General features: G+C 40.0%; 1 protein-coding gene across 1 annotated transcript in view; it reads left to right on the top strand.

Moving 5' to 3' along the window:
• Positions 1–20,997, top strand: part of LOC138656671 (protocadherin-23-like) — a 280,858-nt gene that overhangs the window by 214,079 nt on the left and 45,782 nt on the right. The window contains exon 3 of the mRNA XM_069743773.1: positions 8,419–8,650. Coding sequence (XP_069599874.1) covers positions 8,419–8,650 — 232 coding nt within the window. The remainder of the gene's footprint in view (positions 1–8,418; positions 8,651–20,997) is intronic.

The raw sequence follows: 20,997 nt of genomic DNA, 5'->3' as shown, positions 1-20,997 counted from the left end.
GGGGTCTAGAGAGATCCCAGGTGATAATAAGGGACATTAAGTTTGGGGAGAATAACTTACATGCGAATCCAATTTCCCCAGAAAATCCACATTAACAGGCAAATTAATATTTTGCGTGATCTGCACAATTGAAATATGTGACTGGAGAGTCATCACTTGCAATGATTCTTCTTGCTTAGCTTTGAGAATTGTCCTGATGGAAATGGCCATGAAATCCTTGTACAATTTTTAAACCCGGTTGCTCATCAAAAGTTGGAACATTGGAACATATTGGATTATATAGAAGATATTTTAGAATGATCAATGAATTAAATTATAGCAAGTCTTGCGATTGCATGGCTAGTACAAATGATGCATTTTTAATACTTTATTACCATATTTCGTTATTATTAAATTAAATGAATTTACTTGTAAAGCTTCACTATCTGTAAATTAATGAGCATGAGAAAATCACACTTGAATTACATAATTTTATAACTTTATAATGAAATGAGGATTTTACAATAGAAAACCCATATTTCAAGCACTCCCAACTCTTATTACTTCTGTACCAATTTTTTTGCAGACATTCAAAGACAAGGTCAATTATAATTGCAATCAGACTGCCAGACATTGCACTGTAAAAGTACATAGACAGTGAATTATTCTAACATTTATTAGTAAGTAAAACTAGTCACTCATTCCCTTAAAGGTTACCTTGTAAAATATTCTTAAAATCCATGTTTATAAAAAAAAACAAGAAAAAAAAAACATATTTCTGAGTTTTTAAACCAAGTGATTCCTAGCCGAAAAAGAACGCTTTGTGGTAGTTAAAGCTGTTAAATGGAATCTATCATGTAAAATAACACTATTAACCTGCAGATATGGGTTTAATGAGAACCCCGCTGTTGGAAGAAATTTAATCAGACACTTTGTACAAGTGAATTTGCATTGAATATACCTCAAAAAGAATGACCGACCTCTGAGCAGCAGATTCCAAAAATAATTAACACTGCACAGTGGATATAAAAAGTCTATATGCCCCTGCTAGGTTTTTATAACGTAAAAAAACATACCAAAAATAATTTTCAGTATTTTTCCCACCTTTAATGTCACCCATCTGTGCAAATCCATTGAGAAACAAACCAAAATCATTTTTAGAGGGAAAATAAAAATAACGAAACTAAAATAACGTGATTGCATAAGTGTGAACACCCACTTATAATTGGTGATGTGGTTGTATTCAGAATTAACTAATTACATTTATGCTCATGTTAAATAGTAGTCAGTAAGCATCTACCATCATTTATACTGATTCTGATTAACCCCATATAATTTTATCTGTTCTAGTAGGATTTTCATGACATTTTCTTAGTTGCATTTTACAGCAGAAACAGCTTACAATACAGCAAAGGGATCTCATTGTTGAAAGTTAGAAGGATGCAGAAAAATTTTAAAGGCTTTAGATATACCATGGGAAATTGTGAAGATGGTCGTTAATAAGTGGCTTAAATTTTGTACAAAAGTGATATTACCTATACCTGGACATCCCTCTAAAATTGAAGAACAGACAAGAACTTGTGCCAAATCTTGACAAAGATAACCAACAAAGTATCTCAACTCATTAAAAACACACACTTTGTGTTAGATGAACCTTTATTGCCTTACTATTTCCAAGGTAATCACCTTGTAGCTAATGAGGCAAAACACCGCTTATTGTCTTTTGGCTACTGGTCATTTTTTAATCCCTTTATGACCTCCTGACAGAAGGGAAATGCGTCAGGATACAGTAATGTGGAATGAAGATATCTGGGTTTCTGAGATAAGTCTGTCTTCTACAACCAAATCATTATTTGGCTTGAGGTAACATAGTAACATAGTTAGTAAGGCCGAAAAAAGACATTTGTCCATCCAGTTCAGCCTATATTCCATCATAATAAATACCCAGATCTACGTCCTTCTACAGAACCTAATAATTGTATGATACAATATTGTTCTGCTCCAGGAAGACATCCAGGCCTCTCTTGAACCCCTCGACTGAGTTCGCCATCACCACCTCCTCAGGCAAGCAATTCCAGATTCTCACTGCCCTAACAGTAAAGAATCCTCTTCTATGTTGGTGGAAAAACCTTCTCTCCTCCAGACGCAAAGAATGCCCCCTTGTGCCCGTCACCTTCCTTGGTATAAACAGATCCTCAGCGAGATATTTGTATTGTCCCCTTATATACTTATACATGGTTATTAGATCGCCCCTCAGTCGTCTTTTTTCTAGACTAAATAATCCTAATTTCGCTAATCTATCTGGGTATTGTAGTGACATGTGGTACTGAAGTGCTGGATATATGTCAAGGTATGTGATGGATTAGTTATATTGCGTGGTCTCTTAACTTTGGCAGTTTTATTATTGGTGCATATTGGGGCACTAGCAAGGAAGCTGACATTGGAGCGGGGCGATATATCGGTATATCGTTTATCTATCTAAGCTGCCAATCTCCAAAGTTAAGAAGGGCCTTCAAAAAGTGTTAAATATGAGCAGTTACTGGGTCTTTGCTCAGTATTTATTATTTTTTGCATATCTAATATCTAGTGGTGGATAAGGTGGTCACATTTGGCTGAGTTTCTCATATAGAATTTTAGTGTTCGCCATTCCAGTAGTGTCTTCTGATGCATTTGTCTGTCTTCCATTGTGCTCTTTTAGCTTTTTTGAGGGTGTGTATAATTTTTTTGTTTTCTTATATTTAATTGATACATATGTTCATACATAGTGCATGTCTTAAGTGTGTATAGCAATCACTTGGCCGATACAGAGGTCTTCTTCCACACTTATCTGGTACGCTGTTGTATAGGGTATTTACTCTATTTTCATTTTGTAAATTGGTTTTGTACGCGGGCTGGGTCTTTAATGTGGACTTTAATATAAATCAGATAAACTAGCTAGATGCAGTCTCCAGCATCCCTTACAAAGTCACTGAAAACGGTTGAAGGAGGAAGCAGAATGCTTAGATATCTGCTAAACTTTCTTTTCTCCTTCAATACAATTATTTTTCAGACTGTGGGATTGAGAGTTTCAAGGGCATGCATGAGGCTGTAAGGCAGCTCCGATAGTGTGCATCAATAGGGGGCTGCTGAAGCCCTCCCCATGTCCTAGGTATAAAACATTCTAAAATGCATTTTCAATTTTGGCTATAAATGCCTTTTGACTGAGTTTTAAATGATCGGTTTCATTAGAACAGTTTTACATTTTCAAGGTGTCTCCAAATTTTCATCTAAATTGCTTGTCCGTGTCCAGAATCTACATAATTGGCTTTTGATGGAAGCACGTTAGTCCTTGACACTGACAAGAATAGCCTCAGACTCTGACACAAATGTATACTCGATAAAATGTAAAACCCAATATAATGCAAATATATTCTACCCATAATAACAACATTATACCTGTCTCCTTGTCCCTGAAACCATTATTTAGTCAGCTGAGATATTCTTATATTCAGCCAGTGAGCAGTTTCCGATAACTGATGTGTTGTTTATTCCGGTAGATCAATCCACCATAATCAATATGCATTAACTTACCTTCAGAGAAAATTAACTAATATTTCTAGCACAATTGTCTGGTTGTGGCAGTGCGCACTCCTGCTCAGAATGCAAAGAAGAAGGATTCTTATCGATGGTCTAGAACATTTGCTGTCACTGTAGCCATAAAATGGCAGTTGCTGTCATTGCAGTGACAATGAGTTAAGATTTCTTTCTTCTGTTTTCTGGTTGTATATTCCTTGACACTCAAATAAGAATCTTAAGGGGATAAAAGATGTAGAATATAGAAAAAACGAATGCTTTTTTATATTTCAACTAGCTGAAGAGCCCGGCGTTGCCTGGGCATAGTAAATATCTGTGGTTAGTTATAGCACCTCACGTCTCTTATTTTCCCATCACGCCTCTCATTTTCCCAATCGCATCTTTCATTTTCCCCCTCACATCTCTCATTTTCTCCCTCACACCCCTCATTTTCTCCCTCACTCCTCTCATTCCCCCCTAACACTTGTCATTTCGACCTCACATCTGTCATTTTCTGATCACTCCACTATTTTCCCTCACTCCTCTCATTTTGTACTCACACCTTTTCATTTTCACCTCACACCTCTCATTTTCACCTCAGTATATACATGTTTGTCATCTCCCTTATATATATTATACACCTGTATGTCATCTCCTGTACATAGTATATACCTGTATGTCATCTCCCCTGTATATAGTATATACCTGCTGTGTGTCATCTCCCCTGTATATAGTATATACCTGTATGTCATCTCCTCTTATATATAGTATATACCTGTATGTCATCTCCTTCTATATATAGTATATACCTGTATGTCATCTCCTCCTGTATATAGTATATACCTGTGTGTCATCTCCCCTGTTTATAGTATATATATGTGTGTCATCTCCTCCTGTATATAGTATATACCTGTATGTCATCTTCTATATATAGCATATACCTGTATGTCATGTCCTCCTGTATATAGTATATACCTGTAGGTCATCTGCTCCTGTATATAGTATATACCTGTGTGTCATCTCCTCTTGTATATAGTATATACCTGTATGTCATCTCCTCCTGTATATATATGTACCTGTATGTCATCTCCTCCTCTATATAGTATATACCTGTGTGTCATCTCTCCTGTATATAGTATATATCTGTGTGCCATCTCCCCTGTATATAGTATATACCTGTGTGTCATCTCCTCCTGTATTAGACCTCGTTCACACGTTATTTGCTCAGTATTTTTACCTCAGTATTTGTAAGCTAAATTGGCAGCCTGATAAATCCCCAGCCAACAGGAAGCCCTCCCCCTGGCAGTATATATTAGCTCACACATACACGTAATAGACAGGTCATATGACTGACAGCTGCCGTATTTCCTATATGGTACATTTGTTGCTCTTATAGTTTGTCTGCTTATTAATCAGATTTTTATTTTTGAAGGATACCAGACTTGTGTGTGTTTTAGGGTGAGTTTCGTTTGTCAAGTTGTGTGTGTTGAGTTGCATGTGGAAACATGCATGTAGCAACTTTTTGTGTGTCGAGTTGCATGTGACAGGTTAGTGTAGCAAGTTGTGTGCAGCAAGTTTTGCGCATGGCGAGTTTTGCGCGTGGCGAGTTTTATGTGTGGTGCCTTTTGAGTATGTGCAAGTTTTGTGTGAGGCAACTTTTGCATGTGTTGCAACTTTTGTGCATGTGGCAATTTTTCCGCGTGTGCAAGTTTTGCGTGTGGCGAGTTTTCCATGAGGTGAGTTTTGCACTTGTGGCGAGTTTTGCGTGAGCCTAGTTTTTGCATGTGGCGAGTTCTGCGCGGCATGTGGCGAGTTTTGAGTGGCGACTTTTGTGTTTCGACTTTTATGTGGCGATGTTGGTGTATGTGTGGTGAAATGTGTGCTGAGGGTAATATGTGTTCATGCACGTGGTAGTGTGTGGCACATTTTGTGTGTGTTCATATCCCCGTGTGTGGTGAGTATCCCATGTCAGGGCCCCACCTTAGTAACTGTACGGTATATACTCTTTGGCGCCATCGCTCTCATTCTTTAAGTCCCCCTTGTTCACATCTGGCAGCTGTCAATTTGCCTCCAACACTTTTCCTTTCACTTTTCCCCATTATGTAGATAGGGCCAAAATTGTTTGGTGAATTGGTAAGCGCGGGGTTAAAATTTCACCTTACAACATAGGCTATGACGCTATCGGGGTCCAGACGTGTGACTGTGCAAAATTTTGTGGCTGTAGCTGCGACGCCTCCAACACTTTTCCTTTCACTTTTTCCCCATTATGTAGATAGGGGCAAAATTGTTTGGTGAATTGGTAAGCGCGGGGTTAAAATTTCACCTCACAACATAGGCTATGATGCTATCGGGGTCCAGACGTGTGACTGTGCAAAATTTTGTGGCTGTAGCTGCGACGCCTCCAACACTTTTCCTTTCACTTTTTCCCCATTATGTAGATAGGGGCAAAATTGTTTGCTGAATTGGAAAGCGCGGGGTTAAAATTTCACCTCACAACATAGCCTATGACGCTCTCAGGGTCCAGACGTGTGACTGTGCAAAATTTTGTGTCTGTAGCTGCGACGCCTCCAACACTTTTCCTTTCACTTTTTTCCCCATTATGTAGATAGGGACAAAATTGTTTGGTGAATTGGAACGCGCGGGGTTAAAATTTCGCCTCACAACATAGCCTATGACGCTCTCGGGGTCCAGACGTGTGACTGTGCAAAATTTTGTGGCTGTAGCTGCGACGGTGCAGATGCCAATCCCGGACATATACACATACATACACACACACACACATACACACACACATTCAGCTTTATATATTAGATTTACGCAATTTCATTTAATGAGAGGTTACTGGTAGAACATTGTGCGAATCGATTTGCAAGACCTAATCTATCAGCTAGGTCAGGAAATTGACCACCATCGGCCAAGTGAGTAATCTGAGGCTGCTAGGTGGGAGTGCTGAGAACCACATCCAACATGCCAGCATCCACGTTTCCTCTTTGGATGAAATGTTAGGGATGTGCGGCATGGTTCGCAAGTGATGTCGCGCCAGGTCAAAAGAAGAGTCATTGATGCTGGCAGGTTAGAAGAGGTTCTCAGGGCTCCCACACAGTGGCCTCAGATTGCTAACTTGGCCAATGGTGGTCCAGTGAGTCGACTTGCACCAACTCTAGTTACTGGTTTAGATTAACATGGCAAAACAAATATAATCATGATTTCCAGTATGCCAATTGATAGAGTTGAACAAGTTTACACAGTCATTAATTTCTTCCATTAAAGAAGCACTTCCATGTATACATTTTATTATTAAATGTGTGTGTGTATGTGCATGTAATGTAGTGTGTGTATGAATATACTCACCTACCACTGCTCTCTCCAGGATCCAACGACATTCTTCTCCTATTCTGAGTGACGCCACTGCTGTGCAAACTGTCCAAGTCGTGCTATGCTGTGTGACCCGGAAGTTCCTTATACAATGTAAGGCTATGGAGCGTCAGAACGAGACGCTACGGACTTTTATTGTAAAAGAGACTTCTTACTCACACATAGAGCATAGAGTGAGCCGGCTAGTGGTAATTGTGGTGACATCACTGGGAAGAGCAGAAGAATGAAGATAACGGCATCGGACACCAGAGAAAGCCGCGGTATACACTCACATTACATTACATGCACATATACTCACATTAAATTACATGCACATATACTCACATTTAATAAAAAAATACATAGAATTGCTTCATTAAGAATATTGCTTACAAACACCAAAAATTGTCCTTCAGAGAAGTCATCAATGCATTAGCCCTGTTCCCTGCAAGGTTTAGTATGATGTTAACGGTAACAAACTTAAGAGGTTGTCAGCAATAATTCATTATTACAACCTTCAAAATATCATGTAATTAAAATATGGTGTCATCTGAATGAGTCTTTTGTGATCTGCTGCTCACGGATTCAGAATACGTAGGCCAATACAACAATTGGTAGAAATAATACACCTCTTCAGTGGAATCATTTTCATCAGCTATGAAGATCATTTTACTGCCAATTCATCTGAAAAGGACAACCTTTTCTATTAAAATTTCAATGGGTTGTTTAAAAGTTGGAAAGAAGCCCTAATTAGACATTGGCACAGAAAGTCCCGAGTAATAGAGAAAGAAGCGTAAAATAGAGATTGAAATGACCCTGTTTAAAGGTAGCAAGGAATATTCTGGAAGCCAAATTGAAATATATTGCCTGATCTAATTATCACTGCTCATATAACAGGATGATTGAATAACACTCATGTCCTTTGATTTAGCTATAAATATGGAGTATTAATATACACTATTTTATGAACATCTTGAATGGGAAACCTGAAGGCCTCACAGCGACAGCTCTACTTATGATAAGCAATAATTGAAGGGGTTGTACAGTCTTATAGGGAAAGTCTGTAGTCACTCTATGAATTGTTACACTGCACACACCGCACACTGTCAGGATTCTCCATGCCGAGACTGCATGGTCATGTGATCTCAAGTATTCGATTTGCCACATTCTGACTAGACGTGCTCGGCCTCATTCAAGTCATTTGTATTGATCGAGTCCCAGCACGTCTAGTCCGCATGAGTTGTTTCTCTAAATTCAACACAAAATGGCACTTTTATTAACTACTACTGTCTCAGAATTAATTATCCCCCAGAATAGAATCCCTGATATGGTCATGTTCCCATGTAGCATAAATACTACATTTTTTCTGTTGCTTTTTTTGGGAGGGTGAGTGAGTCTGGTCTGTTTAACTGTCCAAGCAAAGTGAATAAGATCTTACAAAAACTCACGTCCAATGTGCCTGCGCTTCCATAAATGCTGCTCAAATGTGCATTTTTTATTTTTCTATCATCATCCTATATTTTTTTTAAACAGGGCGGTCTGAGTGCTCAAGCCTTTGTTCGAGTCGATATAGAAGATATAAATGACAATGCACCAGTGTTTGATCAAACAAGTTATGTGACAAGCATCAGCAGTCATACTCAACCAGGAACAGAGATACTTACCGTTGTGGCTAGTGATAAAGATGGAGGAATGTTTGGGGAGGTGCTATATGAGCTAATACCTGGAGATAAGACACCCATGTTTACTATCGATTCATCTTCAGGTAAGTGCCAGATTCTTACTGAGTAATGACTTTTTGCTATTATATCACATTATTGTCACAATTGACACAAATCCTTCAATCTATAATATAACCGGAGATGTATCCTTTTGTCCGAAACCTCCAGCGCCTGCGCAGTGTGAGTCCACGCATGCTGCACACCATTATGTAAAGGACATAAGAGAGTCAGGAGAGAGAGAGAGAGACAGGAAAAAGAGAGAGAAACAGGAGAGAGAGAATAGAGGGACCTATACTAGGATGGGGGGCATATACCAGGATGGGGAGCATATTCCTTTATATCTGCAGTCTGGTACCTCTGCTCCTTTCTCTGGCTGCACTTTGTTGCCTGCTCTCTGTTGCTGCTGCCTGTCCTGCACCCATGTCTGCTCTCTGCTGCCCTGTCTGTTCCCTGTTGCCCCGTCTGCTCTCTGCTGCTCCATCTGCTCTCTGCTGCCCCATCTGCTCTCTGCTGCCCACGTCTGCTGTCTGCTGCTCCATCTGCTCTCTGCTGCCCCATCTGCTCTCTGCTGCCCACGTCTGCTCTCTGCTGCTCCATCTGCTCTCTGCTGCCCCATCTGCTCTCTGCTGCCCACGTCTGCTCTCTGCTGCCCCATCTGCTCTCTGTTTCTTCGCCTGCTCTCTGCTGCCCCGCCTGCTCCCTGCTCTCTGTATGAGTTGTTTTTTGTAAACTAAAACCTCAGTTTTTAGGTTAAATTGTCCTGTTGGCACTTGCAATAAATAAGTTTGGTTTGAGTTCACTCTGTGTACTCAAATGAAGTGTCATCAGGGTGCAAAGTCTGTGGTCACCACTCCTTAAAAGTAATGCTTGTTTCAGGAGCTAAACTATTCCCTGTGCCCTGATGTGCTCTGTGTCATGTGCACAATGACAGCGCGCTCTCTGTTGCTGGCTCAGATCTGCAGTAACGAGCTGGCAGCAGAGTACAGAGTACAGCCACCTCATCGGGTCTTACACATATATTTTTTAATATATATTGTTTGTTTTGTTGAAAAAGCAAATAAGATTTTAGGGTGTATAAAAAGTGAGATACAATCCCATGATCAAAATGTATTATTACCCCTTTATAAATCACTGGTGAGGCCACATCTATTATACGGAATCCAGTTTTGGGCTCCACATGTTAAAATGGATATTCAGAAGTTAAATTAATTTCGAAGGTAGGCCACTAGATTATTACAAGGGATGGAAGGCCTCTCATGTGATGAGAGGTTGGAAAATTTGGCCGTGTTTAGCTTAGAAAAAAAACATCTCAGAGGAGATCTCATTTATATGTATAAATATATGTGTGGTCAGTACAAAGGACTGGAGCATGGCTTATTCCTTCCAAACACCATGTTAAGGACGATTACAGGTGGAAGAAAGGCTATTAGGGCTAAATGGGAAAGGGTTCTTTACAGTTAGAGCAGTTGGACTGTGGAATATTCTACCACAAGAGGTAGTAATGGCAGACACTATAACAGCTTTTAAAAAAGGGCTGGATGATTTCCTCAGTGCACATAACATGGTATATTATAGATAATTTAGTGACAAAGAATGTATAATTGGTGGAGAAAGGTTGAACTTGATGGACCTGGGTCTACTTTAAACCTACATAGCTATGTAACTATATATAGACATATCGGCTTTAAGGTAAAATTATACAAACATGTTTGGTCACCCCAAAAAAAAAAATCAATTAAATGTGTTTAAATAAGTTTTCCTTGCCATAAAAAGGTGATGTGATTTCTCCATGTGGTTTTAGATAGTCAATAAAGCACCTGAACAGAGCTGTTCATTTGATACGTGCAATTCAATTTCCTTCATATAGTTTTTCTATATGGAGATGAATTGCAGTGAGATACATTGAATTATTTTTTTTAAGGAATAAATTTTCAATCCTTATACATTAACATTGTAAAAAAGTAACATAAAATGCAATCTGTGATGAAGTAGAGAAGCTGAGGAGTGACAATGCCCACCCACTTTGTGGCTATCCCGCCGGATATAATAATAATTAGCCACGACATGTGAGTCATAACTCATATGTGATGATCCTGAAGAGCCAGTCCATATGGCAGACGCACGCACGCACATGCATATTTAGTGGAGGAGGCAGAGGCTGTTTTAAGTGTTCTCAGTTTAGGGAGTATGAAGGTTAGTTTACATAACAACCTGAGACCATGGATCATATCCAGGGTGCAGCCGGCAGGGCATTTGCTGGGTGATATAAAGGGTGCCAGGGAGGAGTTATTATATACGATCCTCCTAGAGTCCTCAGAAACTTTGCCTGTGGTTAACACCTGAATATACCACTACATGTGACTATGGCATTGATTTCTAAGGAAAGTCAAGTATATAAAGTCAGACTTTGGGGTTTCAACAGAGGATGAAATCAGCACTGTTGGCGTTTTTCTGCCCAGAGTTCTGCAGCACAGCTCCTTAAAAGTGAATGGTGTCTGGGAGCTCTGCTGTGCAGGGAAAACGTAGAAGAGGGTCAAATGCTGTGGACACTTTATTCTCCAGAAATTGTTAATAAAGGATGGTATGTCCTAGTGACAACTCTTCAAAGGGAATGTGTCAGCAGGTTTCTGCCATGTAATCCGAGGGCAGCATTAGGTAGGGGCTGAGAGCCTGATTTCAATGAGGTGTCACTTTTTAGGCCATGTGCTTTTGTTTCCATACAATCAGTGTTTTATCAGCAAGAGATCAAGTGTTTTTTTATAAGTGCTGGATCAGCTGCCCACCTGCCTCCTGGTCAAACCACACACCCAGCAGCAGTTTACTTAGAATATACAATGTACATCAGTGCTAATCATTGGTGTGGGTGGGTTCGGCTTTCAGAGCACTGCTATATATGCAGTAGAGAAAACTCTGATTGTATCACATCTGCTCCACCCAGTAAACTAAGTGATACATCATTGGAATCAGGGTCTTTTTCCCTATATCGTGCCACTCTCAGATGAGGTAGCAAAAACCTGTTGTCAGGTTCCCTTTAAGGGAATAACAATGTACTATTTGTCACCAAACACTGTTTTTTCCAGGACATGTCTTGCTTCTTAGCCCCCTTTATCTGCAGATGAAAACACTGCCTCTGATACTTACAGAATATGTAACTGTATCATTGAATCCGAGGTAAGAAAAGATTACCGCTGTAATGCGCCACGGTGTATTTTATCCTGCAGAACACGTCGTATGCGTGATGTGATAAATCATTTTAAAAGTTTTGTGGATGCAAGAATGGAAGAGATGTGTTTGGACCCTTGTATGACATCCCCCGCTGTTTTGGAGAAGCTGGTGGCTTTCATGTTTGAGTTAAGCACCTGTTCTCATTTCTAGAGTTGTAGAGCTCTGAACACTATTTGGTGCCTCTGTGCTCTGTCGGAGGGTCGGCTAACAGCCAGATTGCTGCAGTTGTGTGAGCGGAATATAATGTCTACAGTTACGATCGTCCGCCACGATAATTCCTTAGCTACGTGCACAAACTTGGAAACACTAGCAGATGAGATCAGCAGCTTTGCTCACAGATGTGGATAAGAAAGTCTACATTGCGAGCGACCGTCGTTTTTTAACATGATAAGAATTATTGCAGACACGTGATATCTGTGAAGTATACTTTATCTTGTGTTCTACCAGATGTATATTATATGTATGCACCTGTCCCATGATTTCTGAGTAGATGTCAAGAAATAAAAATAGGTCTCTGGAAAAACTAAACCTTTTTTTCTGGGCGGATAAACGTTTAGGTTTTTTTTTCCTTGTTCAAAGGAGAATATATTTTTTTTATCCTAAAAGTTAAATAAAATGAATGTTGGATATTATGCAAAAGTGAAGTAAATAAATATAAAATATTCACAAAGAAAAATGATGTGCATTGTTTAAGACAAGAAAAACAACCAAAGCAAGTGCAATAACGGACTCGGAAGCGCCTGAAGCCTACAAATGGGCCACTGCATCGGGATTGCTGATGTCTTTAGGCTGACTACACCTCAGCCAGGAATGGAACAAACTCTCTACATGCTCCAAGGAAGGGGTTTCTAGACCTGACCCCCTACACTGGCAGATCAAGTCCATAATGAAAACTATCAGAAGAGAAGCCTACAACTTAACTATGCCCAACCCCATTTTCAATAATTCCCGCCCCATCTCCCTCACTTTCCTCTTTCCATATAGCATTCCCTTTCCTTAACTTGAGTCCAGAACATTGGATTCATTGGCCCTGTTTCATCATTGCCCATTTTTTTCGTCTACTTTTGTGTGTTTTGTGCGTTCTTCTTGTTTGTACCCAAATTAATATTTTATTTGAGGTCTATTTATATGTGGGTCACATGTTTTATTAATTTTCTTGTTTTACACTTCGTGGGCAGAGTTTAGTGATTACGGATGTTTCCCCCCTCCCCCGGTTTTATCAATTGAGACTTTTTAAAAAGTTGCTAAATTTGGAGCAATTCCACTCCAGTACTCCTTGGTGTGTTTTTTTAAAAAGCTTGTAAAAAAGAGTTCATGACTGAAGAAAGAATGATCTTTTACTTTGAGCCAAATTCATGAATCACGTACACCACAAAAATTTGGCTCCTAAAAACGTCAATTAATATCGCGAGATACAAATGGAAAGTCTCTTAAACCCCCCACAAATGATGAATAGGGCCAAATATATTTTCTCTTTAAGCGCATAATTGGCTATAATTAATGTGAATATATACACTGTATTGATTTATGATAAATACATTTTGGGAATTTTCAGTGTGAAGTGTTCGACACAACACTAAAAACAGTGAAAAAAAAGTCCTAATGTGATAATAAATAATAATTTAGGATTAGGGGAAAAAGTAGGCAAGGAAAGCAAAAGTGGAAGTCATTTAAAATTATTATCCTTAATCTGGATAGTCTGGTGGACTTTTAACTTGATTATATCAGCCTTTTGTTTTTGGAATATGCAATTGTTACAAGACATTGTTAGCATGTGTAAGAGAAGTGAATATTGTTTCTGAGTTTTGGCAAAGTATTAACTAGGATTCAGTACTCATGATCTAAAGAGCTCCAAACCAGATGTCTATTGTCTCATTCACTTTTGAGATTTCCCATTTTCTTTCATTCTTAGTTTGTTTTTCCCAAAACAGTTATTTCCTACTTTGTCTCCAGTGACTATCTCTTCTTCGAAATGTGTGTAGAGGCCAAAATATCATAGACACACAAATACATAGCGTGAATGTCAACACTAGATTCACACCTGACATCTTTAGCATGCTGGAAAACAGAAGTCCCGATTTGTATGCTAGTCTTAATGAGGGGTTAGCAGGAGAGGCCGATGGCAGAGCCAAGTACTGTAATTCGCATGTGCAGGGAAAGGCCAAAGAGCGACGGTGCATGCGCACAACAGTACTTTCCCCTACCTTCAGTGGGGCAGAGAGAAGTACGGCTGCGCAGGAGCGCCATAGAGGACACTGTGTGGATGACGTAGGCTGTGTAATCCACATGAATCAAGAAGGATGATGGCAAGCGCAAGAAGAGTTGAAGCTTCAGATCGAGACCAACGATGCCCATCGGACCAGACAGCCCCGTAGGTGAGTATAATAAAATCTCTTTTTGTGTTATGCACAATGCATTAAAGACATATATACAGCATTCCAGAATGCTGTATATGAATGCTTACAGGTGCTAGCCCTACTTTATATAAGAAAAACCTGGAAACAGGTTCGTTTTAAACCTGTAATGGGCCTTCCACCCATAAGTAAGGATAAGAAGCCAAACCGGAAACTCGATTTGCTGTAAAATGTTTTGAGTTGTTTTTCCCTCATGAGTGCAAAGCAGGAGAACTGATTACATCTAGGTGAGAAGCCTCTAACAAGGGGTCTAAAGAGTAAAGTTTCTTATTTTGGATACTGACAAGTCAGCATAGGGTGCTTTATATATCAGTGAATGCTCAATTGAGAATGTATATATGCAAATAGTCTCTTTGCTGATCCTGTCATGTGACAAGACTCTTTAAATGCTTGGTATTGCCTTGTGGGATTGCCTCTTCCAGTGGGTGGCACTGGGGTTCCTGTTCTCTTCCTCTCTAAGAGGTTATTTGCCTATTTAAATTCCCAGGGGACCATAGCATGGCCTATAGGACCTCCTACACCAAATTGACATTCTCCACAAAGAGAAACTTTACCGCGTAGATGGTTTATTTTACCCACACTTAGTGCTCACACTGGCGATTATCCAGCGTATAGTGCTATCCAATGTTTCATCGCACGGCACTCGCTCCAATGTTATACCATGGAGCAGTGTCGACTAGTATTTATTTTCTTATGCCAAGTTGGCATGAGAAAAAAAATCACTCCATGCTGCGATTGGCAGCGTATATTGGATGGCGCACACACATGCAATAGAGGTGGATCACAGTAAAGTGATACTCGTCTCGCACTTGCGGCGGAGTTGGAGCCGAGGGTCATTTGCATAATGCATCCTATGCTGCGAGATCATCAGATGCTGCGAGATCATCAGTGTGAACAAGACCTTATTCTATAAAGTTCAACAGCTTGTAGGGGAAATCACTTAGACTGCATTCACATCTGCATTGGCGGCTCCGTTTTTTTTTATTTGACTTTACGTGGTGCCAATTTTAACTAGTTCCTTTTAATAAAATACTAAAGTTGATTTTTATTACTATTGTGATTTAAAACACACGGTTTATTTCATATTTAATTACTAGCACATTGACGTTCAAAAGAGAAAGGAATGCTAATTACAAGTGATAAATTGTTTTGTTGCATGACTTGCGGTACATTTGTTCATATTTTTATTACTATACACAACTAGGAAAGAAGACACATCGCCATTGTGCCGACTTACATGTTTGAACATATAAAGATGTTCTCAAAGTGCAGAATATAAAAAAGCAGCACAACAAAGGCAGCTGAGAGGGGACTGGGGAGATGGCCAGATGTGAGAGGTTTTTTATAAATACAACCAAAAAATAGAATAGTGTAGTTGTGAATGAGCTCAGCTTTCTTCCGTCTCATTGTAAGCCAGCGCCGTCCTCATAGGCCGTGTTCTAATGCAGGGCACTGGATAGTATTCATGCGTATCACTACCTGAACTAATGAAGCGTGTAATCTGATTTTATAAGCATACAAACAAGTTTGGGAAAATTTATGAAATATCATGCAGTATGTTTTTAAACCAAGGGCTCAGACCTCAAGCATAAAATGCAATTTATCATAGATAATAAAGGAAAACATACAAAGACTATGTAATTTCGGCATGGCAGTGTGCATTGCATTCCATGCTATATACATGTCTATGGAATGATGGAGACTGTCTATCGACTGTCTAGCGTACCTGCTCCACCACGTGACCAAATATATCTCTCATTACTGAAAAAATAATCTACTGTCTCTATTGAATGTCCATATAGAAATGTGGCAAAAAGGGTATTCCCAGAACTGAAAGATATTGATTGCTGGGAGTCCAACCACTGGAACCTCCAATGATTCCAAAAATGGGGCTCTACTCAGTGCCCTGTTCTTAGGATCTCTAGGGTCTCAGTATTCAGCTCCCCAACAATCAGCGAGTTATCCCTTATCCATTATAGGAATACCTCTTTAAATACTGTCAGTGGTTAAATGTGACTTCCAAAATTGCCAAAGTCAAGTAGCCGATGATAAAAGTATCATCATCATTGTCTGAGCTTTCTCTGAATGTTGAGCTGTGTATAACCCCTGTCACACCACCGATTGGCAGCTTTCTACGTACACTGGACAAGGACAAAAAGCTGCTAATCAGTGGTGTGGACGGGTATAGAGCTCAACATTCAGAGAACTGGTAGCTCTGCAGCTGATAAATCAGTGATTTTCAGTGATGGCAAGCAGCCCAGTAAGTGAAACATCACTGAAATCAGGGTCTCTGTCTCTACATTATGCTGCTCTCATATGAGGTTGCAAACACTTGGTGGCTATGTGTGCACGTTGAGTATTTGCTTGAAGAAATTTCCACAAGGTTTCTGCATCTCTTGGCAGTAAAAACGTTGTGGCAAAAACACGCGTTTTGCTGCGGTTTTGAATGCATTTTTTGCATGCTTTTTATGCATGCATTTTTGTACAGCAATGAACGCTTTTTTTTAGCCAAAATAAAGATATTAAAAAAAAAGTTTTGTGATGTAACGTGTTGGTTCAACACCACCTTTTTCATTCTGATGCAATAGCATCAGAGTACTGGGATTAGGGCTTGGTGTCAGCAGCTGTCATTGACATCATGCCCTAAGCTTAGTAATGAAAAGGTGTCAACTCCACATCCTCATTACTAAGGCGGTAAGTAAACACAAACACACACACAAACACACACACACAGAGTCATTAGCCCATGTAGCAGCATTAACAGAATGAACCTACATAGGCTGTAACCAAACAGCAACTCTTAATTTAAAGAAAAAAAATTGCTTGGGTTCCATCGTCATTTTCATATCCAACAGAGGAAAGCCAATGACTGAGGGCTGATGTTAATATTCTGGGAAGGAGCCGATAGCCATAAAGTTTCCCAGGCTATTAATATCACCTCACAGCTGTTTGCTTAGCCTTTACTGGCTAGTTCACTGGGGGACCCCATAAAAAAATTGGCATAGGGTCCCCTATAAAATCTAACCAGCAAAGGCTAGGCAGACAGCTGTGAGCTGATATTAATAGGGTAGGAAGAGGTCATGGATATTGGCCCCCTCTCAGATTAAAAACATCAGCTCTCAGCTGCTCCAGAAAAGGCACATCTATAAGATGCACCAAATCTGGCACTTAGCCTCACTTTTCCCACTTGCCCTGTAGCTGTGGCAAGTGGGGTGATGGCTGGGCGGGTTGATGTCACCTTTGTATTGTCAGGTGATCTCAAGCCCACAGGTTAGTAATGGAGAGGTGTCTATAAGACTACCCCATTACTAACCCCATAGTGATATTATAAAAACACGGACACCCAGAATAAACTCCTTTATTTGAATTAATGACACAGACTCCTTTATCGAATCTAATTTAAACTGTACTTACCAAACTCCTAATCCACTGAAGCCACCGTTTCCTGCAATAAAAATAAAATAATAAACCACAATATTCCTCCCCTGTTTGCAGAGAAGGTAATCCATAATGTCCCACGATGATCCTGATGACTTTGAGAGCAGTCACTGATATGACTGCTCTTAAAGACAGCCAATAATACACTGGCAGGAGGTAATCGCTCCTGCAGTGTTTTACTGACATGCTGTGAGAGAGTTCACCGGAGTTCATCAGCTGATCAGCTCCAGTGATCTCCCCAACGGCACCACTGCTGCGTGAGAAAGCTCTCGCTCAGGGGTAATGCCATAAGTGAGAGGATGGAGCTGATCATTTGATCAACTACGGTGACAGTTCTACACGTGAGATTGCCGTGGGAGACTCAGGATAACGTGGACTACAGAAGACAGGTGAGTATATGGTGCTTCATTATTTAAATTTTTTTTTATAGGAGACATGGGCATCCGGGATTGAGCACTAAGGTAAGTATATGTTGTTTTTTTATTTTACTTTTTATCTAGGAGATGAGGGCATCGGTGATTGGGCGTTAAGGTGAGTATAATGTGTTTTTTATTTTTATTTGAATATGTATGCAATTATTATACATGTTTTTTTTAAGTGTGAGCACAGATGCCGGCTGACGAGAGGCTACATCTCCCATCAGTGGCTTCTGCCATCGCTGTTCTCAGTGACAGCAGATGTAGGCTGATTGGAAGAGTAGTCTCATCAGTCCACGCCTGCTGACCTGTGGTAAGCATTCTCAAATCTCCAAGTAAAAAATAAGCAATGTGAGCATGACACTTTAGGAATCTCATTCATTTTGCTGGTAGTAGGATTTGTGACAAAGCTACCGAGAACAAACAACACAAAGATGCAACAAAAACGCAATGCGTGCACAGGCCAGTCGGCAGGTTTTAGAAAGTCACTCGTTATATAATAGGAATAAGATTCACATAGGAATGCACGCTGAGCCTTCACTTCTTGCTGTAGTTTTGGTAAAGCACTGCAGTTATCTGCAGTTCTACTACTACTCTCACTGATGAGCTCCTACTATGTAGTCCTCAATATTCATAAGCCATAGCCAACTACACCACATCATCATTGATTCCTAGTTTCCTGAGGTTGGCAGAGACTGATTCTGAAATTTCTGGGAAATATATTTACTCCCAAGAAACATACCTTGACAAGCCAGAGATGGTATGTCATTCTCCATAAGGAGAAACGATACCCCTTAGACCCCAGTCCAGAGCCTCTCACCTAGCCAAATTAGTTCTCATGCTTCGCACTGACGAGGGCCAACAGCCCGAAACACCGTGTCTGCGAATTGAGATACTAATTTGGCTTTTGTCCTAAGTCATATTGCACGACTCGTTAAAGTGTTGATTGTGACTTGTAGGATTGCTACTTCCAACAGGTGGCGCTATAGAGTTAAGTCCTCTTTTTCTCAGAAGAGGCAATTTGCATATAAGAAACATACAAGCAGAATACTGTTTTTTTTAGGATGATATTGTCATGGACTTGTATTCCAGATCCAAAAGTGACATGAATTTTTGGCATTTAACTTTAGCCTTATAACAAGTGATTCACCAGAAGTGAGACAGAGACACACGTGTACTTTAAGGTTAGGCCGGAGTCACACTGCCGTACAATACGGCTGAGTGCTGTGTGATAAAACATCACATAGCACTTGGACTGGTGTTATTCTATGGGGCAGCTCAGATCTGCAATTATTTTCTCATGCCGAATCGGCTGGCAGCGATACTCTGTTGAGTCTTGGCTCACTCGCACACATATAAGTCTATGGATGCGAGTGACACAACCAATAGCACTCCGATATCACCCGAGTGCGGTGCGATATATGCCGGCAACAGAGGAGATGCAGAAATTACTTTCTCTGTCTCCTCCTCCGCTGTTGTACAATCCTCTCTGTGCGAGATGATCGGAGCACAGAGTACTGACCCTCATCAGAGCAGGACCGGAGGGTCATTAGCATATCACATCGGATGCCATACACTAGTGTGACTCCAGCCTTACACCGCTATCAGTTTGAGAATCAAAGGCGACACTGAGACATAGTGTTCTGCTTAGTGCTGGGCCAGAGGGAGACTTCATGACACAGAAATGTTCTCTTTGGTGTTCTTTAAATCCATGTGTCATGCTTCGCTCCCTCAGGGCCTGAACGAGACAGAACACAATATATCAGTTTTACTATTTAAGAACTAAAAAAGCTTAAATTACATCTCACCAATTTTACTTTTATATAGCATGCAGAATCAACTGGACATGTCTTTGACACATCTTCAGATCAGGTTTGTAACATGTGCACCACACAACTGCTAAACTAAACTACGTGGGATGTAAATTTGCTTTGGTGTTAGAGAGAAATGGATTAAAGACAATTTGCCACCAGGTATTTGCTGCCTCATCTGAGAGCAGCATAAAAGAAGGGCAGAAACCCGGTTCTATGGCTAGGCCACTTCTATGCCAAGAAAGCTGTGTCGGCACATCCAAAGGATACTAAAATCTTCAGACTTTATTCCATTAGGATTAAAATTTCCACACGTTGATTAATAAAATATACTCATCAACATGTGGAAATGTTAATTCTAATGGATTAAAGTCTGAAGATTTTATTATCCTTTGGATGTGCCGACAGCTTTGTCTCACATGGACTTTACTGTCGGTCGGCAGTTTTTGGAAAGGCACTCATTATAATAGGCATAGGAGTTACATGGGAATGCACGTTGAGCAGCTTTCTGCCTATGCACAGATGTAAGCTTAGCTGAAGCTGATCACTGTGAGCACTAGTAGAACTTAAACTGGCTATTGAATCATTTTATCAAAACTGCAGCAAAGAGCCTGGTAAGTGACGCAGCCCCTGCTGCTCTCAGATAAGCAAAAATACACTTTTTGCAGAAGGGTGTGACTCTTAATCATTTTGGCACCCTGTACTCCACAACTCTTTAGGTCAAAGAGCTTTTCAATTACCGGTATTTAGAAATTCATTGCTTATCCTTAGTTTAGATTATTTATACCAATTAGGTAGAATTAGACACCAACACCCCTAACCAATCAGCTGTTTGCAGCACCAGCGGTGGTCAGATGGAGAAAGTCTAAACACAAAAATTGAGCTTGACTTAAGTTGGTACACATGCAGCAGATAAATGCATGTTCACATTGGCCATAAAACATATAAAACCTACAAGAGAAAAAATAAGCGAAAACCCTGCTGTAAATAAGTAAAAAGCAAATAGTGCATATAAATAACACAGAGTTTTTAGTACTACTGTTTTTGATCAAAAATAGCATAAAAGCCATCCCACCACGACACGGTA

The sequence above is a fragment of the Ranitomeya imitator genome, chromosome 1 (assembly GCF_032444005.1).
Source record: "Ranitomeya imitator isolate aRanImi1 chromosome 1, aRanImi1.pri, whole genome shotgun sequence".
NCBI classification, from domain to species: Eukaryota; Metazoa; Chordata; class Amphibia; order Anura; family Dendrobatidae; genus Ranitomeya; species Ranitomeya imitator.
The sequence above is the reverse complement of the archived record's forward strand: the minus strand, read 5'-3'. Positions and strand labels throughout refer to the sequence as shown.